At 45.0% G+C, this 14,762-nt stretch overlaps 2 protein-coding genes across 6 annotated transcripts in view; one reads left to right on the top strand and one right to left on the bottom strand.

Annotated features, from left to right (window-relative positions):
• Nucleotides 1–3,203, bottom strand: part of LOC125446401 (zinc finger protein 235-like) — a 29,427-nt gene extending 26,224 nt beyond the window's left edge. Inside the window, exon 1 of the mRNA XM_059639692.1 lies at nt 3,159–3,203. The gene's annotated coding sequence lies outside the window, so the exon portion shown is untranslated. The remainder of the gene's footprint in view (nt 1–3,158) is intronic.
• Nucleotides 3,204–3,296: 93 nt separating this feature from the next.
• LOC125446408 (uncharacterized) lies at nt 3,297–9,324 on the top strand. 5 transcript variants are annotated; one of them, XR_009442925.1, is made up of 3 exons: nt 3,297–3,509; nt 5,333–5,441; nt 8,164–9,324. XR_009442925.1 is itself a non-coding variant. In XM_059639648.1 (2 exons), the coding sequence occupies exon 2, from the start codon at nt 6,969–6,971 to the stop codon at nt 8,232–8,234; it is 1,266 nt and encodes a 421-aa protein (XP_059495631.1). In that variant the 5' UTR covers nt 3,297–3,509; nt 6,714–6,968; the 3' UTR covers nt 8,235–9,324. The 5 variants fall into 5 exon arrangements, 4 of the variants coding, with proteins under 4 accessions (XP_059495631.1, XP_059495632.1, XP_059495630.1 ...); XM_059639648.1 differs by lacking the exon at nt 5,333–5,441 and having other exon boundaries at nt 6,714–9,324; XM_059639649.1 differs by lacking the exon at nt 5,333–5,441 and having other exon boundaries at nt 3,297–3,477; nt 6,714–9,324.
• The last annotated feature ends 5,438 nt before the right edge of the window (nt 9,325–14,762 follow it).

Consider the following 14,762-nt stretch of genomic DNA (forward strand, 5'->3'; position numbering starts at 1 on the left):
GGCAGAAGATTTGAATTCATTTCCACAAACAACATATGATAGTCAATCCAGGGTTGATATTAAATGTAAGATTGATAGATTTTTGATCACCAACTGGTTGAAGGGAACTTGGGAAAGGCCAGTTCATAAATCTCTCTGAATCGTGGGACTCAGTCAAGACACTGCCTCCCAGTCCTGTGTAAGTCCCCCCGACAGCAAATAGATCCTCAAAGCTACACTTTGGATAGGGCCTCATTTCCTCAGGGGAAGTTCATCCATTATAAACTAAAGGAGAATAACGAGCAACCAACACAGAAATAACTCAAAAGGAAATCAGGAGGAATCCTCAGACACTCTGCCCCTCCCAGATAATTACAGATCACCTTCTCATATTCAGGCATGAGCTATTAACAGCCTGGAAATCAGAAGGGAAATGCTTCCGATAAACACACTCAATATCCAACACACAGCTCCAGTCTAACAGTTCAGCCAAAGCACCGAGCAAACAGCTCTCTCAGAGATAATGGGAACTGCAGATGCTGGAGAATTCCAAGATAATAAAATGTGAGGCTGGAAGAACACAGCAGGCCAAGCAGCATCTCAGGAGCACAAAAGCTGACGTTTTGGGCCGAGACCCTTCATCAGAGAGGGGGATGGGGAGAGGGAACTGGAATAAATAGGGAGAGAGGGGGAGGCGGACCAAAGATGGAGAGTAAAGAAGATAGGTGGAGAGAGTATAGGTGGGGAGGTAGGGAGGGGATAGGTCAGTCCAGGGAAGACGGACAGGTCAAGGAGGTGGGATGAGGTTAGTAGGTAGATGGGGGTGCGGCTTGGGGTTGGAGGAAGGGATGGGTGAGAGGAAGAACCGGTTAGGGAGGCAGAGACAGGTTGGACTGGTTTTGGGATGCAGTGGGTCGGGGGGAAGAGCTGGGCTGGTTGTGTGGTGCGGTGGGGGGAGGGGACGAACTGGGCTGGTTTAGGGATGCAGTAAGGGAAGCGGAGATTTTGAAACTGGTGAAGTCGAGATTGATACCATTAGGCTGCAGGGTTCCCAGGCGGAATATGAGTTGCTGTTCCTGCAACCTTCGGGTGGCATCATTGTGGCAGTGCAGGAGGCCCATGATGGACATGTCATCTGGAGAATGGGAGGGGGAGTGGAAATGGTTTGCAACTGGGAGGTGCAGTTGTTTGTTGCGAACTGAGCGGAGGTGTTCTGCAAAGCGGTCTCCAAGCCTCCGCTTGGTTTCCCCAATGTAGAGGAAGCCGCACCGGGTACAATGGATGCAGTATACCACATTGGCAGATGTGCAGGTGAACCTCTGCTTAATGTGGAATGTCATCTTGGGGCCTGGGATAGGGGTGAGGGAGGAGGTGTGGGGGCAAGTGTAGCATTTCCTGCGGTTGCAGGGGAAGGTGCCGGGTGTGGTGGGGTTGGAGGGCAGTGTGGAGCGAACAAGGGAGTCACGGAGAGAGTGGTCTCTCCGGAAAGCAGACAGGGGTGGGGATGGAAAAATGTCTTGGGTGGTGGGGTCGGATTGTAAATGGCGAAAGTGTCGGAGGATGATGCATTGTATCCGGAGATTGGTAGGATGGTGTGTGAGAACGAGGGGGATCCTCTTAGGGCGGTTGTGGCGGGGGCGGGGTGTGAGGGATGTGTTGCGGGAAATACGGGAGACGCGGTCAAGGGCGTTCTCGATCACTGTGGGGGGAAAGTTGCAGTCCTTAAAGAACTTGGACATCTGGGATGTGCGGGAGTGGAATGTCTTATCGTGGGAGCAGATGTGGCGGAGGCGGAGGAATTGGGAATAGGGGATGGAATTTTTGCAGGAGGGTGGGTGGGAGGAGGTGTATTCTAGGTAGCTGTGGGAGTTGGTGGGCTTGAAATGGACATCAGTTACAAGCTGGTTGCCTGAGATGGAGACTGAGAGGTCCAGGAAGGTGAGGGATGTGCTGGAGATGGCCCAGGTGAACTGAAGGTTGGGGTGGAAGGTGTTGGTGAAGTGGATGAACTGTTCGAGCTCCTCTGGGGAGCAAGAGGCGGCGCCGATACAGTCATCAATGTACCGGAGGAAGAGGTGGTGTTTGGGGCCTGTGCAGGTGCTGAAGAGGGACTGTTCCACGTAACCTACAAAGAGGCAGGCATAGCTGGGGCCCATGCGGGTGCCCATGGCCACCCCCTTAGTCTGTAGGAAGTGGGAGGAGTCAAAAGAGAAGTTGTTGAGGGTGAGGACGAGTTCAGCTAGGCGGATGAGAGTGTCGGTGGAGGGGGCCTGGTCGGGCCTGCGGGACATGAAGAAGCGGAGGGCCTTGAGGCCATCTCCATGCGCAATGCAGGTGTACAGGGACTGGACGTCCATGGTGAATATGAGGTGTTGGGGGCCAGGGAATTGGAAGTCCTGGAGGAGGTGGAGGGCGTGGGTGGTGTCACGGACGTAGGTGGGGAGTTGCTGGACCAAAGGGGAGAAAATGGAGTCCAGATAGGTGGAGATGAGTTCGGTGGGGCAGGAGCAGGCTGAGATGATGGGTCGACCAGGGCAGGCAGGTTTGTGGATTTTGGGAAGGAACCTAATGGTATCAATGTGGACTTCACCAGTTTCAAAATCTCCCCTTCCCCTACTGCATCCCTAAACCAGCCCAGTTCGTCCCCTCCCCCCACCGCACCACACAACCAGCCCAGCTCTTCCCCCCCACCCACTGCATCCCAAAACCAGTCCAACCTGTCTCTGCCTCCCTAACCGGTTCTTCCTCTCACCCATCCCTTCCTCCCACCCCAAGCCGGACCCCCATCTACCTACTAACCTCATCCCACCTCCTTGACCTGTCCGTCTTCCCTGGACTGACCTATCCCCTCCCTACCTCCCCACCTATCTTCTTTCCTCTCCATCTTCGGTCCGCCTCCCCCTCTCTCCCTATTTATTCCAGTTCCCTCTCCCCGTCCCCCTCTCTGTCGAAGGGTCTAGGCCCGAAACGTCAGCTTTTGTGCTCCTGAGATGCTGCTTGGCCTGCTGTGTTCATCCAGCCTCACATTTTATTATCTTAAACAGCTCTCTCAGCTGGATCTTCTCACACAGCATTAGGGACATTTCCACACCTGATTACCCACAGGATAGTCAGACTGCCTGAAGATTGGTGTGGATATTATGGGATACAATTTGTATAAAAGCTGCCCCTTCACTCACCATCTCCTCACTTGGTTTTCAGTCCCTATAGGAAGTGAACCAGCTCTGGAAGAGGAAGAGGAGAGAATGGGCAGAGTGGGTGGGCTCTCTGATTGACGTCTCTCACAGTCAATCCAAATATTTCTGCAGCAACATGAGTTTCCGGAGGCTTGGGAAACTGACCAGTGAAATAGAGGTGACTTTGAGCAGTAGATCAGGTGGAGATTTAAAGTTGTCATTGTGCCATCTGAATAAATCCTCACTTAATGTACAATGTCGACAGCGGTGACGTACTAATATGGAGGGACGAAGGAGCGATGGAAGGTGTCTTAAGATCACAGTGTGTATTCAAGCGGTTCTTTTCAGATTCGGGTAAACATAATTAAGAGGAGGCTCAACAACAGCAATTTGCTTATATATGAATGTTTATTAAGTAATAATAAATAATTATAATAGTAATAATAAATGGTTATAGTGAGAAAATAGAAAAGCAACAAGTTTCATGCCTTTCTCGAGAAAGAACAAGTCTCCTGTTCTTCTGCCTATCGGGGACCTCTCAATCGATAGCTGGTCTGGAGGCTTAGGTTATTTCTGGCACTGATCATGATTGTGAGTGGAAGCGAAGTCTAGCAGCAGCCTGGAATGAAACTCTCTCTCTTTTATAGTGTGACAAACAGCCAGCACAGAGAAAACAGATACAGCAAGACAAAACTGCTGGCTGGTACAGACAATACAGGGTTGGAAAAGAAGTGCAGGCATCACTTACAGAATACTGAGAAACCTGGTGACTGGTTAGAAAAAGTGAGCAGAAAATGCTAGAAGCTGTGGAAAATCTTTCTTTAGTGTGGCTGACTGAAGGATTCTTTTTTTTTTTAACTTTTTTTAAGGCAATGACTAGCGGAGTTCTGCAGAAGTCAGCGCTGGGACCGCAACTATTCATGTTGTATGTGAATGATCTGAACAAAGGAACTGACGACATTGTTACTAGGTTTACAGATGACACAAAGATAAGTGGAGGGACAGGTAGTGTTGGGGCAGCATAATGAGCAAAGAAGTGTCAGATGGAAGACAATGTGGGAAAGTGAGAGGTTATGCAGTTTAGTAGGAAGGATAAGGGCATGGGCTATTTTTTAAATGGGAAGGGCTTCAGAAATCGAGTTGAATATTTTCTTAAGGTTAATATGCAGAAACAGTTGGCTCCTACTGTTCACAGGACTCATTCAAGGTTCAGAAGAAGGGTCTAGCCCTGAAGCGTCAGCCTTCCTGCTCCTCTGGTGCTGCTTGACCTGCTGTGTTCATCCAGTTCTACACCTTGTTAGCTCAGATTCTCCAGCATCTACAGTTCCTCCTACCTCTCATTCAAGGTCATGCAGCTTGTTAAATATTGTTCTAAACTTTCCCGATCTATTTTCCGATCCTATTCAATCTATTCTCTCATGCAGCTGTCGAATATCATCATTAATTTTTAGCCCTTTTGGCCCATTCTGTATAGAAGGTGGAGATTGATCAGTTGTTGCAGGAGTGACACCGTGACTCATTTTCTGCTTTGGTCCCCACAGGCTGATATCTGAAAGCCCTGTCTTGTCCAGGGTCGTATTTTGTCGCATCACCTTGCCTCGGCTCCAGTTTCTTAAACTCCACATTCACTTTGTTCACTTCCTCTGCCAGGATATCCTGGTCTATTTGCAGGTATAGCCATTACCTGCACAGTTCCTCAATATCCCCAACATTTGTCTATCTTTGTTTTGTTGTGACTCTACTCAGCAAATTTCAAAATTTATTTAAGGGAAAATACTGAGGATGCTGGTGATCTGAAATAAAAACAGAGAATGCTAGGTTTGGCAGCATCATTGGAGAGAGAAACAAAGTTAATGTTTAAATTTAACAAAGTAATGTTTAACATGTCAGAGTCCAATATGACTTCTTTGGAACTCCCATTTTAGACCCTAAAACCATGAGATGCTGGAGAAAAATGAAGCTATTTGGCCCATAATATCAGTTTCACCATTCGATCATGGCTGATATATTTCTCAACCTCACCTTATTACCTTCTTGCCTTAACCTTTGTTTCTCTCACTGATCATGAATTTGTCTCTGCCTTAAATACACTTAATGACTTGGGCTCCGCAGCCTTTTGTGGAAGTGAGTTGTACAGATTCACCACCCTCTGGCTAAAGAAATTCTTCTTATCTCAGTTCTAAAAGGTTGCCCCTTCATTCTGAGGCTGTGCTTTCGGGTCCTGGTTTCGCCTACTAATGGATGCATCTTCTCCATATCCATTCTCACCAGGTTTCTCAGTATTCTGTAAGTTTCATTGAGATCTCGCTTATTCTTTTAAACTCCATCAAGTACAGACAAAGAGTCTTCAACATATATGACAATGTTGCTCATATGACAAACCCTTCATCCCCGAGATCATTCTTGTGAACCTTCTCTGAACCCAGGGCCAACACATCCTTCCTTAGATATGCAGCATAAAACTGCACACAATATTCCAGAAGTGGTTTGACCATAGTCTTAAACAGCTTGAGCTGCACATCTCTGCTCTTGTATTCTAGCCTTATCGAAATGAATGCTTACATTGTATTTGCTTCCTAACTGCCAACTGTTTCTGCATATTAACCTTAAGAAAATATTCAACTCGATTTCTGAAGCCCTTCCCATTTAAAAAATAGCCCATGCCCTTATCCTTCCTACTAAACTGCATAACCTCTCACTTTCCCACATTGTCTTCCATCTGACACTTCTTTGCTCATTATGCTGCCCCAACACTACCTGTCCCTCCACTTATCTTTGTGTCATCTGTAAACCTAGTAACAATGTCGTCAGTTCCTTTGTTCAGATCATTCACATACAACATGAATAGTTGCGGTCCCAGCGCTGACTTCTGCAGAACTCCGCTAGTCATTGCCTTAAAAAAAGTTAAAAAAAAAAAGAATCCTTCAGTCAGCCACACTAAAGAAAGATTTTCCACAGCTTCTAGCATTTTCTGCTCACTTTTTCTAAACAAGTTTTGAAAACAAAGGGAGAAATTTCAAAATCTCTACTGAATTGATATTTATCCTTTTTTTTATATATTAAACACATCTCAAAGGATAAACTGGTCCTACGGCACAACTTGAGCTCATACTGATTTGAGAGGCTGTTTTCCACTCACTCTGCTGTCTTTTCCATTGCTCCCACTGTGCCTTGCAAGATGGAGCTAGGCAGAAGAAAGAAAGTAGCCATACTGTCTGCTTCTGGTCACTATCCGTTGTCCCTGCATAATACATATACATATTAATCAATTAAAACTTTCAAACTGATTAAAGATTTAACAGCATCCTAATTTTGTTTAGTACATCCTCTTCAATAATGTGAATCTTTGATGTTATAAATTCTGTGTCTGATATCATCTCTCTCACTAACACCTGAAGGAGTAAGGCTTGAAAGCTTGTGTTTTCAAATAAACCCGTTGGACTACAATTAGGTTCGTGTGATTTCTCAGCTTTCTGCCTGTTTGTCTAATGTAGTGTTTGTCACAATTCTTGCATGGTATTTTGTAGATGACATTCGTTTTGCTTGTTGTCTGTACAGGGTCTTTTAAGTTCATTAGCTGCTGTTTTAGTGCGTTACAGTGTGTTACATTGAGAAAGCGAATACACTGCTTGCAGATACAGACACTTACCAACAGGTGGCGATAGACCCGACCCCACAACTAGAGAACCGAATCACAGCCTTACTCAAAAATCTTCAAAAATCTGGAGAATTAAACAAGAGAGACTTCCAAAAAATGAAACCAGATGGATCCAACACACCACGCTTCTACGGACTACCAAAAATTCACAAACCATGAGCCTCCCTCAGACCCATAGTCTCGCTACCCGGAACACCAACCTACAGATTAGCAAAGAACTACACCAAAGACTAAAACACCTAGTGGAAGACTCACACCACTCTATTCGCTCCACCCAAGAATTCCTGAACACCATCAAAGACACCAAGATAGAAGAGGATGAAATAATGGTCTCTTTTGACGTAACAGCCCTGTTCACATCCATCAACATCAACCTGGCCAAAGAAACATTGACTACACTATTAGAAGAACCAAAGACACATACACCAGACACCACCAACCTCACCAGCAAGGACAACATCATCAAGCTAGTGGACCTATGCCTCACCATCCACTTCACTTTCAATGACAAAACCTACAGACAAACCAACGGTACACCCATGGTGTCTCCGATATCAGGATTCTTAGCAGAGGCAGTAATGCAGAGACTCGAACAAACAGCTCTGCCAATCATCCAAACCAAACTTTGGGTCTGCTACGTGGATGACACCTTTGTCATCACTGAACAAAACAAATTAGAGGAAACCTTCAAGACCATCAATAATACCCTTACCGGCATAACATTCACAAAAGAGGAGGAAAACAACAACAAACTGCCATTCCTAGATGTCACAGTAGAGCGAACAGTCAATGGGGAACTTCAAACCAGCGTCTACAGGAAAACAACACATACGGACCAAATACTGAACTACAGGACCAACCATCCCAACACCCACAAACGAAGCTGCATTAGAACATTATTCCAACGAGCCACCACACACTGCAGCACAGAGGAACTACGAAGAGCAGAAGAAAATCACCTATACAGCGTATTCAAAAAGAATGGGTACCCTATGAACACAGTCCGCCGATTTCTCAGCAACAAACCCAAACAAACAGACAAAACGGGCCCTGAAACCATAATCACTCTCCCCTACATCAAAGACATTTCGGAAATGAATGCCAGACTACTCGGACCTCTTGGCATCATGGTAGCCCACAAACCCACCAACACACTAAAACAGCAGCTAATGAACTTAAAAGACCCTATACAGACAACAAGCAAAACGAACGTCATCTACAAAATACCTTGCCAGAATTGTGACAAACATTACATTGGACAAACTGGCAGAAAGCTAGCCACCAGGATACACGAACATCAACTAGCCACAAAACGACATGACCCGCTATCACTGGTATCCTTACATACAGATGAGGAAGGACACCACTTTGATTGGGACAACGCATCCATCCTACGACAAGCCAAACAGAGACACGCATGAGAATTCCTTGAAGCATGGCATTCCAACCGGAACTCCATCAACAAACACATTGATTTGGAGCCAATCTACCATCCTCTGAGAGAAAGAACAGGAAATGACATCACCAACACAGGAAATGACATCACCAACCCAAGGAAACCTAAACAGATAAATAAAAAGCGGGACATAACACCAGCGCTTCACCGGAGACTCACTGATGATGTTACCTAGATTGGTGACGAAACGTCTGAAAACTAACCTTCCAGCTCAGCGAGCAAACTCACACCCAGTAACTCAACCTGAGCTACAAATTTTCTCAAAACATGTTAATTTAATCCTGCCAGATTAGCTCTAGAAAGTCTCCTCACAAGGATATTTGTCCCTTTCCAGTTCAAGTGCAACTTGTGCAGGTCCTTTCCACCACAGAAGAGATGCCAATGATCTAAAAATCTGAATAATCCTGTATAAACTCAGCAACCTTTCAGAGCAGCATCAGGTACAAGTCTCTTGCTGACTCTCACTCTGACCAAGAAGACAATCAGCTACTCAGTGGTTAGAAATGCTTCAGCTTCTGATGACCAGCACAAGCAACTGGTGGAGGAGCCATTCCTGGGGTATGAATGGAGGTATTTCAATTAGCCTCAGTATCTCTGATCTGTGGAAAAAGAGAACCAACAAGGAGGATAGCTGAAAGGTACTCATGGTTAACAAATTGTTCTAATTGTTTTTTCCAGTGTTAACAGATGTCATTGTCATCGTAAGGAAGAGAAACATCAATCCAGTAGCATCTGGGCCTCACAGGGGCCAAGTGATACAGAGAGCACTTAGAACTTTGGCTCTGCATTATTTACTCATTCGAGATGAAACTCTGACAACAGCAACAATTCTGGAACAAGAAGAAGAGAATAAAGGGAGTTTTAGGGAGATGCATGTATAAGATTGAGGGAATTGTTAAACCTGACTGATGGCTACAGAAGTATAGTGGAGAATGCAAGGCAGAAGATCAGAAGTTTGGAAATTAGAAAACCTCCAAAAGACTCCAGGTATTCTGTACAGACATTTGCACAATCCCATTCACTGTTTATTGAGACATAACATTTATATAAAATGAGTGAGAAAATTTGGAGATGCTTCCTTTCTTTTCTTCTAGGTTTTGGTCACTTTGTGTACTCAATGACAAAATGGCAGAAAAACAAATGTGTGCTATACTCTTTTACTGACTTGTTTACTGAATATATATAGCTACAATAAGTATTTTCACATGACTGGCAATTGACCTTACCACGTGATAAGGGTCAATCCTTGGGTGGTCAAACTGCCAGATGAATCATTTACACAACTTCAGTGGTTGATCAGCCCTCCTGTCCTCTGACAATTGCTGTTATGATCCCAAATTCTGATAGTACTGGATATCTCAAATCCCAGAGTAAAACCTAGCTTAATAGATCATAGATTTTATTCTTGCAGTTTATCATGCTGGTCAATTAATTAATATATTTACACAATGCTGCCAATGTTTTTCTTTTAACAAAACAACTTAAAATTATTGCATAATAATAAAAAGACTATACGAGACAGTCTTGAAATATCTTAACATAACAGCAAGAATAACATCTAATCTTTTTCCCAGCAATATCCTTAGCAGTCATTCAAGCCAAGTGAAGTATCACTCCTATCTTAAATTTTTGATTTCTTTCTCAATTAGCTCTTTACAGCCCATTTCTCTGTATTGCTGAAAGATCTTAAGGGTTCTTTCCAGTTATACTTCTTTTCAATTCTGATGGCCTGGAGACTTCTTTCCAGCCAGAAGACTTCCACAAAAACTAACAGCCTAGAGACTTTTACAAAATAAACACTGCCTTGAACCGATATAAAACTGTTGTAAACTGAAGGTGCTTCTGGTTTCTGACCGTCTATCTTTGTGTACTTCTAAAGGTTCCACTGTCTAAACACTTTCCTGTCATTTACCTCACATGCAATCTTGGTAATTATATTTGTACTCACTTTTAAAGAAGTTACTTGTTCACTTTTTTTTAAAAAAAAGTTGCCCTCCACAGAAGGAAAAACCCATTTATTTCTACTTAGAATCCAAGTTCTTAAATGGTAATAATATATTTTCAAACCTGGATCCCATACTACTTCCGCAAAAGAAAAGTATCTTTTAAAAAACCGTAGGTGCACCAAACTTACCTGTGCTTAACACCAAACATAGGCCTCTTCCCCACCCTGCCCGACCAAGTCCTCAAACCTACCAGGACCTCCCCCACAATGTGCCTAGTGCCATTGACCATGTGGTGACCATCACCTCGCCTGCTGACATGACCGATCTCGTCACATCCACTGACGCTGGTCACGTCACTTGCGATGCTGCAAACTGCTGACGATACCACTTCCATCACCGACACTGAGAGTGCAGCCGATGGCGCCTACATCAAGGATGCCACTGCCAACGCCACTCTCACCGCCAACACTAAGGACCATGTGGTCACCATCGCCTCACCCGCTGACACCACTGATCTTGTCACTTCCTTCGACAACACCAATGATGAAACCGTTGACACCACGATCCCTCCGCTGACGACACCACTGATGCTGACGCTCCCTCCGCCAACAACACCAATAACGCTGACACACCCTCCACTGACAATGACACCAGACACCGACGCTCCCCCTGCCAACGACACCACTGACGCTCCGTCCAGTTGTCACCAGACATTGACGCTCCCCCTGCCAAGGACAACACTGATGCCGATTATCCCTCCACCAACCATACCACCAACGCTGACGTTCCCTCCACTAACGACACCACCAATGCCAATGCTCCCTTCGCTGACAATGACACCACCAACGCCAACATCGCCTCTCATCCCGCTGACTTTGCTGATGAAGTCACGAACTCCGCCCCCACACCTAGCTCCAACCCAGTCACCAGTTTTACACCCAGTGCCAGCCCTAAGCCCTGCCAGATCTTCACTATCCCCTGAGACTTCCCCCTCACTGAGGACAAACAGTCAGTCCTTAGTAAAGGACACACCTTAATTCCCCGCCGCCTACAAATCCATGAATTTCGTTCACATTTGGACTTCAAACACTATTTCCGCCACCTCCATCTCTGCACCTATTTCTTGATTTCTTTAACTGTGAGTCTAACCCAACTTCCACAGATCCCTTCTCCTGCCTCCAAAACACTCCATCCTGCTGGACACCACCTCAAGGCCTCCTACCCACCCGACTTCTTCATCTCCAACTGCTGTCATGACTTTGATCGCCTCAACCTCTCCCTCATGGAACGTGCAGCCCTCTGCTCCAACCCTAACCTCACCATCAAATCTGCAGCTAACGGAGGCGTAGTAGTGGTATAGCACAATGACCTTTACATAACTGAGGCCAGGGGCCAACTCTGTGACATCTTCTCCTACTGCACCCTTGATCATGACCCCACCCCTGACCATCAAAATATCATCTTTCAAAACATTCACAACCTCATCACCTCAGGTGACCTCTCACCCATAGCCTCCAACCCCATCGTTCCCAACCCCGCACTGCCAATTTCTATCTCCTACCCAAATCCACAAACCTGACTGTCCCTGCCGACCCATTGTCTCTGCCTGCTCATGCCTCACTGATCTTTTCTCTGCTTTCCTTGACTCTATTTTCTCCCCCCGGTCCAGAAACTCCCCACTTAAGTCCAGGCCACCACCCACGCCCTCCACCTCCTCCAAGACTTCCAAGTGCCTGGCCCTCAACTATGGACATCCGATCCCTTTACATTTGTATCCTCTACATGGATGGCCTAAGAGCCCTCTGCTTCTTCCTCTCCCGCAAGCTCAACCAGCCCCCTCCACTGACATCCTCATCTCACTTAACCAAACTCGTCCTTACCCTTAACAACTTCTCCTTCAACTCCTCCCACTTCCTACAGACTAAGGGGATGGCCACGGGAACCCACATGGGCCCAAGCTATGCCTGCCTCTTAAAAGGATATGTGGAGCAGTCCCTATTCTGCCACTACACTGGCACTATCCCCAACCTCGTCTTCCATTACATTGATGATGATCGGCACTGCCTCATGTTCCCACGAGGAGCTTGAACAGTTCATCAACTTTACTATCACTTTCACCTCAACCTCAAATTCGTCTGGACTATCTCTGATACCACCCTCTCGTTTCTGGACCACTCTGACTCCATCTCTGTGACCACCTCGAAACCAACATTTATTTCAAGCCCACCAACTCCCACAGCTACCTCGACTGCACCTCCTCTCACCCACATTCCTGCAAGAATGCGATTACCTACTCCCAATTCCTCCCCCTCTGCCATATCTGCTCCCAAGATGGAACATTTCACTCCCAGACATCCCCGATGTCCCCCTATTTCAAGGACCGTAACTTGCCGCTACTTCCCTTCTTTGGTGGTCAAAAATGCCTTCAGCTGCATCTCTTGCGTGTCCCACACCTCTGCCCTCACATCCCCTCTCCCCAACAAAACAACGCCCGAAGCCCCCTGGGCCTCACGTATCACCCCACCAACCTCCATATCCAATGTATCATTCTCCACCATGTCCACTACCTACAATCCGACCTCACAACTAAAGATATATTTCCCTGCCCACCCCTACCTGCCTTTCATAGGGACCGCTCTCTCCACGACTCCCTCGTCCACTCAACATTCCCCACTAGCCCCACCACCCCCGGCACCTTTCCCTGAAAATGCAGGAAATGCTACACCTGCTCCTACATATCGTCCCTCACTTCCATTCAAGGCACCACATAAACCTTCCACATTAGACAGGGGTTTACCTGCACATCCATCAATGTGGTCTATTGCATCTGCTGTTCCCGATGTGGCCTCCTTTACATTGGTTAGACCAAGCAGAGGCTCGGAAACTGCTCGGAGAGCACCTGCACTCTGTTCATGACAAATGACAACATCTTCCGGTCGCAAACCATTTCAACTCCTCCTCCCATTCTCTGGCTGACGGGTCCATCCTGGACTTCCTCCATATTGTTTTATAGGCAATGCACTCCCAAGTCAAAACAATGAATAAACTGAATAATGAGTTTGTAGTAGCTTTTATAAGTCATTTTAGCAGTTCTTTGGAAGATAATTAATACTCCACCTAAATTGTTAAGCACTTCCACATTATTCAATCTGATCACTGGAGGGTCAACTTCTGAATTTTCAATTTCTGATTCATTTTCAAAATTTTTTTTGTTATTTTAGTCTTTTTATTTCTTTTACCACTGTAAATATACTTCAGATCTGAGTATTCACCTGTTATTGTATCATTTCGAGATGCCACACTTGCTGATTTTTCTTTCCGTCTGATATACCCTCTATGTAATGCACATCATTTTTTTTATTTAATAATGTCCACTGAACCTTGCTTTTGTTAGTTACCTACAGAAAGAAAATATACTAACATTTTGTCTCCAATAACAGCTCTTGTCTTTCTATCTTCTCTAGTATTTATTATTTGTTGAGCAGTTCTCAAAACTTACTGACCACCTCACATGCCTTGGTTAGTGTTTCTCAGAAATGTGAAACCAGACCTATACTCTCTCAGGTTTGGCTTACAAATCTTTGTTTAATTGACAGGTTCTCTCACCTCATGTTCACATTATCAGTTCAAAAGGACTGACTGCTGTCCAATAATTGGGGTATCTCTGATAAACAAGCAGTAACAAGGGAATTCCTTTACCCCAATCATTAGGACATTCTTGGCAATAGCTGTAATCATGGTCCTTAAAGTTTGAAGACATCTTTCTAAAGCTCTTCGAGATTGTAGAAGACTTTCTGATGATGTGAATTATCTATTTCCCAAAACTGCTCATAAATTCTTTGAATATTTATGACACAAAATTTGAATCTAGGTCCGATTGTAAGCTATCTCTTGTAAAAATTGAATTAACTTCTCCACTATTATTTTTGCCTTCATTTTCCCCAAAGGCATTGGTCCAGGAAATCTGTTAAAACATCTATAACTGTTTAAACGATACAATGACCACTTCTGGTTTTTAGGTTCTACACAATCAATCAAAACATCATTAAATGAATCTTCGAAAACTGGTATCAGCATTAAAGGCACTGATTCAATTGATAGTTTCTTCACAACCTGACTTGTACGATATATCTGGCAAAATTTAATCATATCTCTTTGTAATCCTGACCAATACAACTGTTTTAGCCTGTGTTTTCCTAATTCACTAGCCTTGGAATTTTGTTATGATACTCATCAGGTGGAATTGCACCTAGTGGACAACTGCTGATTCCTCACCAACTAGAATTTGAGGTGGTCCCCATTTCTTCATTAACAACTTAGCCTCATTCACTTTACCTTTGTCCTTCTTGTTTAAGTTTTTGAAAATTACGTCAGGTAACTGTGTTTCCAAGTCAACACTCTTTACATAGACTCGTCCTCTTCCTGTCCGATTCCACAACCCTGAGATCTAGTCACAACAGAGTCAGGAAATGATCCAGGATGTTCCTCCTGCAGGATCTCAGTTTCTTTTACTTCCACTAGTTGTTCCAATACACTTGGTGAGGTCA

The sequence above is a fragment of the Stegostoma tigrinum genome, chromosome 34, assembly GCF_030684315.1.
Source record: "Stegostoma tigrinum isolate sSteTig4 chromosome 34, sSteTig4.hap1, whole genome shotgun sequence".
NCBI classification, from domain to species: Eukaryota; Metazoa; Chordata; class Chondrichthyes; order Orectolobiformes; family Stegostomatidae; genus Stegostoma; species Stegostoma tigrinum.